This window comes from Festucalex cinctus, chromosome 21 (genome assembly GCF_051991245.1).
Source record: "Festucalex cinctus isolate MCC-2025b chromosome 21, RoL_Fcin_1.0, whole genome shotgun sequence".
Lineage (NCBI taxonomy): Eukaryota > Metazoa > Chordata > Actinopteri > Syngnathiformes > Syngnathidae > Festucalex > Festucalex cinctus.
The window spans coordinates 13,301,121-13,316,722 of NC_135431.1; the positions used below are offsets into that span (position 1 = coordinate 13,301,121).

Sequence of the window (15,602 nt, forward strand, 5' to 3'; positions counted from 1 at the left end):
GAAGGAGGGAAGGATCGATAAGGCAGAGTGAGATCAATAGAAGCCAGTACATCCAATCCATCAAAGTGAAGTCCAGCACCAACAAGACCCCTCCTGCGTGGTTACAAAACCGGAGTCTTATGCCAACCCCAGAAACCTCAAACTTCCAATAAATTGAGATCTCAAGTGACCAGAGGAAAAACTAAAGAGAGGAAGGAGGGAAGGATAGATAAAGCAAAGTGAGATCCACAGACACCAGCACCCACTGATTCAAGGGGCTGTGGGAGGGAGAGGCAACTTCTGTTTGAGTTTCAGTAGATGCTGGTGCGATGGATCTGGCATGCATAAGGACCACCACCAAAGAAAGAAGCCGTCAACCGCGGTCCAGCAAAGCGAGCACCCCCCCCCCCCCCCCCCCCCCCCCGGAATCCCCAGGCCGCGGCAGCACCAAGGCCACCCCCAAGCCACCCGAGCGGACACCGGTCGACGAGCCGACCCAGACACCCGGAACACCCCCGCCCCAGCCCCGGCCCACACCCCCGAGCCCAAGGCCGCAGAACGAGGCCCAGCGGGCCCCCACAGCGCCCCACCGGTCCCCAGCCCCCATCCCCCCACGACCCCCCCGCACCCCACCCAAACCCGCCATCCACCACGACCCAGGCCCCACCACCCCCGACCCCCAAACCCCCGAACACACCCCGACCCCCAGCACCCAACCCCCCACCCACCCATACCTCCACCCCCCCCCCCAAACAAGCCGCCCCCCCCCGACGGCCGCCACCCCCCCCCGCGAACCCGGCCCCCCGCGAGAACCCCCCACCCCCCCCGGAAACCGGCACCGGGCAGCAGCGCAGAGAGGGAAGATGTGCCCACCCCACCTCCAGCCGCGCGAGATTTGCACAGCGGCGGGAGGGGGGAAGCAGAGGAGGAAGCACCAGGGGAGAAGGCGGAACACCAGAACACCGAGCCCGGTGGGGAGAGGCCCCGGTCGTCACGCCAGAGTACAAGTGACACCTAACCCTGTTACTGAGTCCGCCAGCTCGCCGACTGGCGATTCATAACATTTATAACAGCTTTCTAATTGTTTAAAACATTCAATACATGGTCCATACATTTATTAGAATTTTGAGGCACTTTTATGATACATGCATACATATTCTACAACACATTTATGTGTGTTATAACAATGTTATAACCCATTTCTGACAGTTATAATACATTCATAACAAGTTTATCATATGTTTATGCGTTTATCGCACTTTATCAGTTCCAATTACAAAGACATTCTTATTGTTATGAATTGTTGACACATATAATATAATGTTTAGAACGAGTAACATTCATAACATTTAAAGCAGGTTTCTAATTGTTTAAAACACTCAATACATGGTCCATACATTTATTAAAATTTGGAGGCACTTCTATCATACATAATGACATTTTTTTATATATATGTATATATATAAAATATATAACATATTTAAAACGTGTTTTTAACAGTTTTATCCAATTATAAGCTATAAGTTTCTGCATTATTAAATCGACTGCACTACTGCTGTACTACATACTGACAACTTTTAACACATATACAAAAAAGTTAGAATATGTTTATACATTTATTACACATTTACTACTCATTTCTAACACATTTACAAAAGTAATGTATTTATGTAGAACACATTTTAACATGTTTGTAATACATTCATAACATACTTATAAAGTGTCTATTTTACCTCATGTAAGGTACTCTTTGCAAACAATATAAACATTACACATTCATAACACATTTCATACAAGTGAACACATTTGTAAACTGTTTATAACAGATAACATTTTCATGACACAAATATGTAGATTTTTTCATAATACCAAACTTTAAAAAAAAAATGATCAGAATAAATTCACAACACTCTTATAAATATTGTTTATTATAGGTCATCCATCGTAGATTTTATTCATGTATTATTATTATTATTATTATTATTATTATTATTATTTTATTATTATTATTATTGGTCCACACCAATAATATAGTGTTGGTTTGATGTACCACATCATTGAAGGCTCTGGCTTGTTTATCATTATATTGTGTGCTGAATAATCATCGTCCGTGTTAAACAAACACACGAGCAATTATTAATCCTCCCGTGCGTGTCTGTTGTGGAAAAATTAATTTCCTCTGCTTGGCCTCACCTGCACTCACTGCCAAGTCCGTTCTAATCAAGCAGATAGCAACAAACCATATGGCGTCAAAATGTTATACCATGAAAAATCTGAGGACCCATTAATTCCTGCAGCTTTAATTCTTATTGTTTCACCACGTGACCATTTTCTCCATCCCTGTTTGCATCCAGCTGGTGGAGAAGCTGACCGTCCTGGCCGAGGAGTGTCAGAGCGCACAGCTGAAAAAGCTGAGAGACATCTGTGAAAAGTGAGAGCGTCACTCATCATTCATCATTCGTCCGTTATTCAAAACCAAATGAAACATCTCATTGTCTTGCAGGGAGAAAAAGGACCTGAAGAAGAAAATGGACAAAAAGAGGCAAGAGAAGATCAGCGAGGCCAAGTCCAAAGACAAGAACGTCACAGAGGAGTGAGTGTTGTAATGCACAGTTGCGGCCACAAGGGGTCGGCGTAGACAAAGAAACTCCTTATTTGGTGCTGCCATTGTTCCCCGCAGAGAGAAGCTGGAGATAAACAGGTCGTTTGTCAATGAAGTGGTGCAGTACATAAAACGGGTAAGAATACACATCGATTAAAAATATAGCACTAACAATAGTCACATTTTCAACTATTTAACTACAGCTTACGCATTCTTTTTATGCCATTACTGGGAGCTCATGTTCACTGAGTTCAGTCGAACGCAGACTGAACATTGTTATTTTCAATTATTGAACAAAAAAAACACAAAAAAAAACGTAAGCGTTAAATTGAAACTAGAGTTCCTTTTAATTAATCAACTTCCTTCAATGATTTGTTTTTTAACTACGTTTTTCCAGTTGACCAGAGCAAAACTGTGGCAAATGCTAATGCTAATTCTTTGACTTATGTGAAGTGAACCCATGGAGAGGAAAAACTCGTGGCTAGCATGACTAATAATAACCCTGAAAATGGGGTCGTCCCAAGCAAAATTAAATAATTCTCAATATAAACAACATAATATTGACTGAAATAAATTGATGTAATGAATACAATATTATAAATACAATATTTATAATATATATGATGGGTATCTATTATTTACTACGACTTATGTTCACCAAGTTATTTTATCTTTATGGATTTTATTTTAACTTTTACAGTAGATTAGGAAAAATTTAAACACATTAGAAAATATACCAAAAAAAATGTTATTAATTATTATAAAGTTTTTTTTACATTTCTAATAATATAACACATTTTCAGTTGTTTTTTTTTCTTCAATAAATTACTATTTTAAAAATTTTACCTAAGTGGCGGCGAGGAAACTACGTCTTACCTTACTTTTAAAACATATTTTGAATACTATTATAAGTGCATTACATTGTTTTTTTTGTTGTTTTTTTTCTTTTAATTCACTGAAATTAAACATCTTTTGTATGTTTTTGTGTGTGTAGCTGGAGGATGCGCAAAGTAAACGACAGGAACGACTGCAGGAAAAACATAAAGACATACGACAGCAGATTTTGGACGAGAGGCCAAAGGTAAAAATATATATATATATATATTATTATGAAAGTGGGGAGTGATGGGTGTTGCACGTTGCAATTTCCAGAAGAGGTGGTGTGACATCATTTTTTTTTTTACAACACCACCACCACCACCACATTTCACCTTCCAAGTTGAAAAAATTGTTTCAAAGTCATAAACACAAATGTTTTTATGTTTTTTTTTGTTTTTTGTTTTTTTTTAGCATTCATAACTAGCATACTAGAGTATAAAATAAATGTTGACATAATTACGGTGAAACACAAAAATATTTTTTTTCTTCCTAATAACAGTGTGACTTATTCTTATAAAATACAACTTTATTCATAATATTTTGACTTTCGTAAATGACAACTTTATTTGTGTAAATTTATTTATTTATAAATTTATTCTCATAAGGTTTTGAATTAATTTTTGTAAAATTGCAACTTTATTCATTAAATATTCCAACTTTGCTGTCAAAATTACGTCATTATTCTTCTAATATTTTGACTATGGTATATTAGCATAAAACGCTGATTATATTCTCATAATGTTCTGACAATATTTTTTTAAAACCATTACGTATATGCCACGTTTGTCATAAAATATGACTTTATTATTCAAAAATTAGGACTTTCGTCTCAAGATGTTGTGATTTTAATCTTGTGCATTTATAACACATTTTTCCTAACATTCCAATATTGAAATATTTCCTGCATAAATCTCCATTTCATTAGCAAGAATTATACGTGATTGCGCAATGTTGTTTTCAGTGTCAAAGATGTCTTATCATCAACCATGCATGTGTCTGAGTGCATCTTGCCTCACTGTGCCAGCCTTGAATTAAACACGCACACACACGTGCGGTTGTCATGGCAACCCGGGTCCCCCCCACCACCTCCGGAGACCCTCCCTCCGCCCTCCTCCATCCTTTATGACACTCCGCAATCTGTTCATTCGGAAGTGAATCCTCCATCTGTGGCGAGGAGGGAGGGAGTCCCAGAAGTGCGTGTGTGCGTGCGCACACGTGTGTGTGCATATGCGTGTACTGTACACACACACTGACACTTATTAAGAATTTTTAAATTTAGTAACACTTACTAAGAATTTTTAAATTCTATACCATACTTTGTGTATTTTATTATTTTTGTGTATTTTATTTTGTGTCTTCATTGTTTAGCTTGCTTCTTTTGACACTTACACCTTTTTTTTATTTTTAGCTTTTTTTTTAACACTTTAACATTTTTATACATTGTTTTTAACTAATTATGGTTGAAAGTTTTTTCTTATACTATTTTTACTTAATTTTAGCATTTTTTGTGTTTCTACAGTGTAGTTGCTAAACTACTTTTTTTATTTATGTTAAAAAAAATACCCCAGTGTTTTATAATTTTTAAATAATAATGGTCAATTTTTAACCTATATTAACCTATAGCGAACTTTTATTTTTTTTACATTTTCTATTATTAGTAACAAATACTTTTTGGTTCCTTTCTAACTAACTTTTTTTTTTTATCTTAACGGTGAACATTTTTTAAACTTGTGTTTTGTTTTCTGTTGTATTTTTATTATTTACTATGGGATTTTTTTGTTTTTTTTCTGTTTTTTTTACAAAAAAAAATAGGGATGTAACGATAAGTGCGATATTGTGATATTAAAACAGCCACAATATCGTCGTCGTCATGTTCACAATATTTAAAAGTCAAAGTCATGTTTAAAAACAACACCCCTGTTAAAGTTGGGTTGATTTCCATTTGTGCAGTTGTAGCACCCCCTGGTGGGTAGTTTGTTAGTGCAATTTAATTTTCATTTGGGATGTTTTGGCCCTTCTGTTTTAAAATGTACACTAATTGTCAGATGAAGGGGAACGTAATATGCCTGTGACGCAAGTCAATATGTGGAGGAACTCAATGTGTGCGAGACAACATAACATAACATAATAATGATAATAATAATAATAATAATAATAATAATAATAATAACATAACATTGCTGTTATGTACAAAAACAAAATATTGTTCTTTTTTTTTTTTTTTTTTTAGTATGAGCTCTTTTTTTTTTACAATATTGTGACCTTTTTTAAATATCACCAACTCCCCACAATATCATGATAATTATCGTATCGTGAGCTTCATATCGTGATATCGTATCGTGACGTTTGGATATTGTTGCATCCCTACAAAGAGAGCATTTCCAGTTCATCCCCATTTAAAAGAAGTGAGTTAAGCAACTGTCTGATCTTAATCTTCCCTTTGGAACTCCTCCTTTTATGGTGGGAATGACTGCTGTTTTTTCTACATTCCTGCCGTTGCTGCTGCAGAGAACATTTGGAGAAAGTGAAGTCAAGGAAGGACACGCATACACACACTCATCGCAAAAAGTGTCTACCTCTGTCTCAATAAGCATTCGTCTCTTTCGCCTGCCCGCTGTTGTTGACTTTCATAGTTAGGAGGCGGATAATGTCGAGAATATCAATGAAGCAAAAGGTGTTTCATCTCTACTTTATCAGACATACCTTTACATACACAAACGCACACACGGCAGGCAAGAGAATTCTTCTCCTGCAATGCTGACAGGGTGGTGACCCTCCCATCTCATCTTCTATACAAGTAAGCTTTTCGGGCCTAATTGGGACGTGTTTGGAGACGGGAAAGTTTTCTTGTACAGCCTCTCTGTTATGTGTGATGTGGATAAAAGAAGAAAAAAATGACACATGCATCAAAAATAAACTCACTGGACACTTTACTAGATACTAGCCAAACACTATTGATTCTTCAATTAACCTAACATTGCACATGCAATCTCATATATATATTTATTTTTAATGGTGTAATTTTACTTGCAGTATTTTAAATAATTTGTGATTTTTTTTGGTTGTATATCTTACTTAATATTTTTTAAATGTAATTAACTTTTTTTCAACCAATTTTAGACATTGTATTGACTTTTTATGTAATTTGATTTATTAAAACGTAATTTTGTTTTTTTTAAATTTCTTTACTCATTTTTTTAAACGTTCTTATTTTATGATTTGTATATATCTCATTTACTAATTTATTTTGTATTTAGTGTCTGCCTAATTCGTTTTAGCTGATCTAATTTAATACATTTAATGTAATTATTTATTCTTTAAATTTTAAAATGTATGTGTCTAAATGTATTTCTATTGTTATTTTGTTACATTTTTTGTTTATTATATTTTATTTCATTTATGTAAATCTAATTTTTTTTTTAGTATTTAATTTATTTCATTTTTGAGGGCGTGGAAATAAAACAAGATCTAGAGTGCATTGGGCTTCTGATGACTCCGACCAAGCACTCACTCAGCAGTGCTGACTCACTCGGGAAAGTTTAAAATAAATAAATAAATAAATGTATAAATATAAATATAAAAAATAAATAAATTCAGATTCAAGCCCCAGTTTCACCCATCCACACAAAATATTTGGGGACAGGTCTATCATAACAGGAAGCACAAAAAAAAATAAAAAAATAAAAAATAATCTCACTGGTCCATCCCCAAAATTGAAGTTACCTATTTTGGTTTGAAGCAACCATTTTGTGAAAATTCCAGTTCTTTTGTCAAACTCCTTCTAGGGAATCATCCCAAATGAGCCCCAGTCAGAATCAGGTATCCTAGACAGATGGGTGACACTAAATTGCCAAGCTTCATCTCCCCTTCCCTCGACGGCTCCTCGAAAGGAGGACAGCCGCTGAAGAAGGTCACACTGCTTGTTGTATTTTAGGAAATGTGCGCCTGGGGTGTGTGGTGCACACGCGTTTGTTGACCAATGTTGAAAGAGGAATGAGGGGGAGGCACACTGGGAAATTGGTGGTTGTCCAATGTGAATATGTAGATCAGAGTGGAAACACAACTTTACTTTCTGACCTTGTTTCATGCATGGAGAGATTTAAAGGAGGAAAACATACTGTGGTATGAATTTTATATATTTATTTTTTAAACAGTTACCACTAGGTATCCTAATAACATCCTTCCTAACTTGCTAACTACCTATTAAGCTGTCTAACCAATGAACTAGATAACTAACAACAAACTTCATGACTAAATCTTACTGTAAATAGTGTGAGCTTACTCAACAGACAACCTTTTTAACTTAACCAAATCGATAGTTTACTACCACCCAGTGAACTAGATAACTAAATAAAAACCAATTTCCAAATGAAAGCTAATCGCAAATAGCTATGTGTTTTCAACAACTTAACTTCCTTAACCAACTAGCTAATAAGCTAACCAAAAAACTAGATAACAGCAAACAAGCCTCCTCACGAAAAATAGCAAAAAGCTATCTTATTGAACAGCAAACAGCCTTTTAATGTTCCTAAACAACTAGCTAACCAACAAACTAGCTAACTAACAATAACAAACTTCCTAACTAATTCTAAAAGCAAATAGATAGCCGAACAATCTTTTTACGTTCATTAAACCTAAACCAACTAGCTAACTGGCTAACCAACAAACGAGCTAACAACAAACGAATCGTAAATAGCTAGCTTATTCAACAACTGACAGTTGATTTAATTTCAATAACCATCTAGTTTATAAAATAACTAACAACAAACCAGCTAATTAATAAAAAATGAAACTTCCTAACTAAAACTAATAACAATAGCTGGCTAACAAATTAACTTACTAGCTAACAAACTAAGTAACTAATCTACTAACCAGTGAGCATACATTGGCCGTATATCAAGTACGATCATCCTAAAAATGTACGGAAGAACATTGTTCCTAATAAGAACGTAGTCTCTGACATATTTCCGTGATAGCAGCACGAAACACATCTTTGGGATATTTGCCTAGCCAAATATTCACTAGTATCCAAACGATGCATCTTTGGTTTAAGCTAACTGATAAGAATAACATCCGGGTATTCCGTGCATTCTTGATTTATTTGTATTGTCAACTGGAACAGTATTTGTTCCACGACTGATGATGTTTCATGAGATCACAAGGACGTAAGAACAGACAAAAAAGCCAATTGAGAGACGGTTTTGTAAACTAAAGCTAACAGTAAATAGCTTGCTAACAAGCTAACTATCTAAGCAACAAACAAATCTCTTGTATCTCAAGACAAAAAAAATGTTCAAACCACAGCTCATATCTAAAAAAAAACACTCATATCTCAAAGGCACTTGTATCTCAAGGCACCTCTGTAGATGCCCCCCCCTCTCGATTTTTGTGTTTTTAATTAATTTTCAATTTTATTTTTGCATTTACTGTTTCAGTACTTGTGACACAATCACACTGTCACATGTCTCTCCATGATGCTCAGACCCTCCCACCTCCTTGGCATATGCCAGGGTGTCATCAGAGGGGTGAAAGATGACAGTTTTAATCAGGGCCTGCTGGTGCCACACAACAGGCAGACTGCACGTGTACGTACGCACACAATTGCACGCACGCCTCGATAGTCCCACCCCCTAAGTAGGTCATGCGCAGTACAGAGCGCGGCGCATTTTTAGCCATCTGCTCGTGATGTGTTGAGCTCGATGTCCGCTCTGTGAGCGCCGCACTGAGAGTGAGACGCAAGGAAGGACGGAAGGAGGGGTGAGGACGAGGGGGTAGCGGGAGAGGGGAGGTGAGGGAGGCGTACAAGGTGACCTTGAGCATGCAAGGACTCCAAAAATCGGTATTTTAGAAGGCTTTCTCACACACAACCTTCACTTCAGCGGTGACAGTTACCATAAGTCTCACACTAAAAATGAAAATATGAGAAAGTGTCGTGTCAAGTATGAAGATGATTTGCAATTCAAATTTGTCCTCTGTAGTGGACCTTTTTAAGCCTGAATATCTCCCACCCAGTGCATACGATTTAATTAACTCCTTTTGTGCTCTATAGAGGACATTCAGAGCTTTCCAATGATACTAAATGTGTAGGGGTGGGGCTTTGCTACCTTTGATTGCATCATAAAAGAAAATGGCTTCCCTCAGTGCAAGCACTTTTATAACACTTTTTTTATTGAATAAATTTAGGCTTTAAATGTTGTTAGCATGTTTTCTATAAGACTCTTAAGAATACATTAAAGTATTGTTTGAATTATTTTAACTGTATTTGAGCCTAGCATTTAAGTTTTAAAAAATGTCCTCTGTAGTGGACACATCATAGCTTAAAAATAAAAACTTTTTTTTTCTCAAAAATTTCTTTTGCAGTATTCCAGTTACTTCACAAAAATTGGGGAATATCAAAATAAACATGATTGGACAATATTTTTTCTTTTTCCTGGTAGTCAGGAGGATATAAACAATTATTATTTTTTATTGTTATTGCTTTTATTTTCATTTTATTTTTTGCATATTATTTTTTTTTACTTTATGTTACTGTATGTTATTTTTGCCTTTGTGTATTTTATATAATTTATAGCATTTAAATATATATTTATTATATATTTAATTTTCTATTTTCTATTTAAGAAAGATCTGAGCAGTTGCTTTTATTTTTAATAACTCTCATAGTGTTTGTATTTATTTTATATTTTTTGTTTTTTTAAGTAGTTTTATTTTGTATTGATTATCTTGTTTGTAATTGAATATTTTTATTTAATCAATACTCCTACAATTGTATTTATTTTTTAATTTTTAGAAATATTTTAAATTTAAATGTATTGTGTGATTTAATACAGTATGTATTGCATTTTTGAGGGGCAAAACAGTTGTGAAATGTCATTTATTGTAGTCTTTTTTTTTTTTTATTTGAACAATATTTGATATGAAAACCTGACCAATTAATTCCTTTTTTTGTTGTTGTTGTTCAAAAGTTTAATAGCTAATCAAACCAAGAATTTTACTGTTTCCCTCTAAGTATGGACACTACACTCGATTTGTGCTTTCATCTACTAGTGAATGACAGAAATTCCTCAAGGAAGAGATGAAGAATAGATGAGGTGGCTCGGGCATCTGGTCAGGATGATTCCCTGGTGAGGTGTTCCAGGCACGTCCCACCGGGTTGAGATCCCAGAGACGTCCCAGGACACGCTGGACCGACTGGGCTGGACGAAGTGGCTGGGGAGCAGGATGTCTGGGCTCTCCTGTTTGAAGCTGTTGCCCCGGCGACATGACCTCGGATAAGTGGCAGGAAATGGATGGAATCCCAAAGATACATTATGGTCGTCCTCCACCATGTTCCCGAAACGTTTTGTCCCCAACCCGCAAGACTCCACCCCTAATGGACTTCATTTTGCTGTTACATGGCCGCGGATGTGCCCATAAATCACATCGAGTCGAAAATTGGACAGCGTGTCTCGAAAGTGCGATGTGCTTTTGGATCCCGGTGTCTTGCTAGAAGACTGCGACGGCGTTGCTCTTTTAATTACGCTGCTCCCCGGGGGAGCCACTTGGGTAGTTAAACAGAGAAATCAGCATTAAAGCAATTATTGGCACGCAATGAAATGAATGCTGTCATGTGTAATCATTGGATGGGGGGGCGGCTTTGAGTGCTTCGGAGAAAAAACAGCGCTGTCCCTAGACTTGCATCCCCTGTGTCGAGGATCATGTGACCACCTCAGTACGGAAGCATGGAACTGCCGGTGAGGAGTAAACAGTTCTGAGTAGGCTATATTGTTGGAACGTATTGATAAAGTCATTGGCGGAGTGATTTCTGAGCGCTAACAGGAAAATAGTGGAGTAAGTAAGAATAAATGCAATGTTATGAGGTCTACTTCACCTCCAGGCTACTTCCTAGTAGGTTGCTCAGCAACCACTTCCAAATATGGGCATGCATCCGCTGTTACAGTGCGGATGTGGTGGATGGACCCAATGGCGGAGAAACATGACATGACGAGGAATAACAGAAATGAGAAGAACTTTATTGACCAGACTGAACGTGGGAAGACTGGGCATGGCGTGATGACTTGGTATGGAATGAAGACGTGGCATAACGGGAAGACTTGACATGGCGTGAAGACTAAAGGAGATGAAGAGAACTTAACCAGATGCAGCGAAAACTATACTAGACGTAACCAAAACGTAAATAAACTTCACTAGACGTAATAAAACTTGACTAAACGTATCGAAACTACCACTAAGCTTGGCTCACAAAAACAGCCAAGGAATCTACTATACAAACATACAATGCTCCCACAACCGCGTGAAACAAACACCACTCCCTTATACCAACACTAACGAGACAATAACCAGAAACACCTGGGAAACACAGCAGGCAGCAATTAGGTCACACAAACGGGGAGGTTAACAGTGACGAGACTAGGAGAGACAAAACTGGACAAAAGACAACACAAACACCCCAAACCGAAACATGACATCCGCCACATCCGATGCTTTATTTGGCGATTCTAGGGTTGGAGTTGCTCAAACTGTTTTTCACATTTTCCACCTCTCCATCCGTAGCTGCAGAGCGACCTGGACCAGGAGTACCAAGACAAATTCCGCCGGCTTCCCGTGGAGATCCAGGAGTTCGTCCAGGACAGCAGCAAGACCAAGCCGGCCGCTTTCTCCTCCGCGGCCGAGCGGCTCAACCACAAAGCGTCGCAGTCGGAGGACGACGCCGAGGAAGCCTCGCTGGAGCGGGTCTACGACACGCCCCTTTAGAGGCGGACTGCCGTGTGTTTGCGAGGGCTCGTTGCGGTGAGTAGCTGTGGTTCGGACCCGCGTGTAAATAGTCAATTTGTTGTTATTTGTACGTCACCTGTGCGTCGTCGTCGCTGTTTGGGTGCGGCCACAGTTTGTGTCACTAGTGAAGGACGAACTTACTTGAACTTTTGCACATTTTTGATTTTCTATCATGTTGTCTTTACTCCCCAACATGTTTTTTTTTTGCACTTAGCACTCACTTGCCAATGTTGTGACGGAAAAACGTAATAACTACATTTTGTTCTTACAGAACGACGCTGCTATTTCTTTTAAATGCCACCATTTTACCACCATTGATGTTGTTTGTGCGATGTTTCTTTTTTCTTTTTTTCTTTCTTTTTTAACGGGATGTGTACAGTTTCTGCATGTACTCTAACTGTAGATGTTACGGTAGCTCTGTAGCAGTTGATTTTAAAGGCGGGATGACTTAAAAAAAATTGCGACGACTATTCAAGCATGTAGGGGGGGGTCAAAACAAAAACTATTCACTGTTTTTGTGCTCTTTTGGTTACATAAGTGGCAAATTGATTTCACAAAAGTCAGTTGAGGAGCTTCATTTAGACAAAGTGTCACTTTGTCACCATCTTGTGGAATCTGTAGACAATTACAAACTCGTTTGGTGGCCGTCTGTTACTCACGGATTTTGCATCATGATATGTGAATCACTGGTCTAATGTATTGGAGACATACAAATAGACTCGATTTACAACTACGAAATTTTTATTTCTGCATTTTTGTAGAAGCAAAGTGAAGGAATCCGTATGCTGCTTGTTGCCAGGCAGACTTCGAGGGGCTTGATCATAACTGCCCCGTAACTGGATGCAAAAATGGCTACATTGATTTTGTATGCAAGTCCAACTTAATCAAAGATCACCAGGCTGAATTGTTCATCATTTTTGTTACTGATTGACGATTCATCAGATGATGTCATCCAATATATTATTAAAAAGAGAGAATATTAATATATAAAATGGTAGGCTGTGTGTAAGTCGAAAACAAAAGGACTCTTTGAATGGATGAACGTGTGGCGAGTCCCGTGCCTTTTTTTTTTTTTGGCATCTGTGTTTCTTGTTGTTAATGTTGAATGTGTGGAATGTGACCCACTGTAATTATGATGATGATGCAGCTGTGTGATATTTAATACTTTGGTACCACTACTGACAAAGTAACGCCTGTGGAAGAGTCGTATTTCATTTTGACCACGAGAGAGAGAGAGAAAAAAATCTTTTTATTCATTCGGTGACTAACTTATGCATCGTCTTGATTGACTACTTGGATTTGAACCGTCACTCTTGCGCTCTTGCATTTGAACGTGTATGCACTCTGTAATTGTAAATGTACATATATACATATAAATATATATGGCGTAAAGGCTGAAATATGACGTGGATCAAATAACAGTATCGTGTAAAGGGAATTTTGTCTGTAATTAAAAATAAATGTAACTGTTATTATTGTACATTCCATGGGTGGATTTGTGTGTTGGCTTGTTTTTTTCATAACCATACATATATTCAATTTTAATTTAATGCTATGTCTTTTTCAACATTTTTAAAGTAATTTATAAAAGTAAATAGTGTAACAGAAAAGAAAATAGTAAAATGTGTTTCTGCCGTTTGACATTTAGTCACCTTTTAAGGATCTGTTTTGCAGTGCGGTTGGAGGTCCTGCATGATCGCTACCTTTCATGTATAGTAGGAATAGTCGCCATGGTGACGAATGCAAAACTTGCATAAGGACACTTGTGACTATATGCCGCACTTATGGCGCTGGGTGTGGGCTTGGGAGGGTTCCATGTGTGCGTTTGGGAGAAGGGGAAGCCCTTAACAACCCACTTCCTGTCATCTCCTTGGCAACAATAATTTTCAAAGAAGTCCCGAGAGGAACCTGAATGGCGGCCAAGCGAGCGCCGCTCTGCGGTAAACGCTAGACGCCTTGACGGATTGTTCACTGCACCGGATGTGAGATTTCTGCTCAGTGAGTGGATTACCTCCTCAACTGGCTTTTTCTTTGGATTTTTCCCTTCGTGATGACAAATACTAATAATCGAGGAATAGGATTTTCACTGAAAAAGTGAGCTGTTTTGAGCCAACTTGAAGAGAATCACCTCCCATGCACATGTCGTAAATTGTGAAGGGTGAGTATGCTACTTTTCCTTTTATTGTGAAAGTGATTTGAAACACTTCCTGCACCTTCAGTGAAGCTTTTATAAGGGCCACAGTTTGACCCAGGAACAGATAAATCCTGTGGTTTTAGTGGACTTCTGTTGGTGACACTGAATAATGTTCAAGCTTGTGTTAGTAGTTTATAAGGTAGGCTAAAAGAAGAAGGACGTTAGGATGGAAAGAAAAAAGGAAGGAAGGAAAGATGAAAGCGAGTGAAGAAATATAAAGGATCGAAAGAAGGATGGAAGGCAACAAGAATGAAATCCAAGGATAGCACTAAGGAAAGGATACAAGAGAGGAAGGAAATGTCAAAGCAAAGAAGGAGAAGAAGGAAGACAGAAGGCATTCTGGCTGGGATGCCGTTAGGAAGGAATCAAGGATGTATTGAAGGAGGATGGAAGGTAGGGATGAATCTAGAAGAAAATAAGGAAGGAAAGTAAAAATAGTGGACAGAAGGTATGGTGGTAACAGGAAGTAAGGAAGAAAGAAGAAAGGAAGTACAAAAGAAAAGAGGAAGGAAGGAAGGAAATGTCAAAGCAAAGAAAGGGAAAGAAAGTCAGAAAATGAGAAGGAAGACAGAAGGCATTCTGACTGGGAGGCTGTAAGGAAGGAATCAAGGATGTATTGAAGGAAAGATGGGATATAGGAAGGTAATAGGGATGAATGTAAAAGAAAAGAAGGAAGGAAAGTTAAAAATAGTGGACATAAGGTATGATGGTAGCAGGAAGGAAGGAAGGAAATAAAGCAAAGAAGGCTTAAGGAAGTAAAAAATGGGAAGAAGGAAGGACTGAAGGCATGTTGGCTGGGAAGATGTAAGGAAGGAATTGAGGATGTATTGAAGGAAGGATGGAAGATGGGAAGGTAATAAGGAATCTAAAGAAGGAGGGATGGAAGGAAGAAAATAAGGATAGTATAAAATAGTGGACAGAAGGTATGGTTAGGCGGAAGTAAGGAAGTAATCAATGATTTATGAAAGGAGGGATGGATGGGGCAATAGAAGAATGTCGGAAGGACACAAGTAAGGATGGAAGAAGGAATGATGGAAGGGAGTAAGGAAGGCAACAAAGGATGGCAGTAGAAAGCTAGAAGGGAGGAAGGACTTTACAAAGGCAGCATGTAAGTAAGGCAATGGCGAGAAGGATGGGAAGAAGGAAGGATGGAAGTATGCTGGGTGAGAGAAA

At 37.9% G+C, this 15,602-nt stretch overlaps 1 protein-coding gene across 5 annotated transcripts in view; it reads left to right on the plus strand.

Moving 5' to 3' along the window:
• The window catches only part of plcb1l (phospholipase C beta 1-like), an 88,612-nt gene extending 74,897 nt beyond the window's left edge, over positions 1 to 13,715 (plus strand). For 2 of the 5 annotated variants that reach the window (XM_077510265.1, XM_077510267.1), the window contains exons 28-32: positions 2,334 to 2,410; positions 2,483 to 2,572; positions 2,660 to 2,717; positions 3,576 to 3,662; positions 12,014 to 13,715. In XM_077510265.1, the coding sequence (XP_077366391.1) occupies positions 2,334 to 2,410; positions 2,483 to 2,572; positions 2,660 to 2,717; positions 3,576 to 3,662; positions 12,014 to 12,214 (513 nt within the window). In that variant the 3' untranslated portion in view covers positions 12,215 to 13,715. Of the gene's footprint in view, positions 1 to 2,333; positions 2,411 to 2,482; positions 2,573 to 2,659; positions 2,718 to 3,575; positions 3,663 to 10,507 lie in introns of those variants that run through there. The other 3 variants (XM_077510266.1, XM_077510269.1, XR_013281148.1) reach the window with 3 other exon arrangements.
• The last annotated feature ends 1,887 nt before the right edge of the window (positions 13,716 to 15,602 follow it).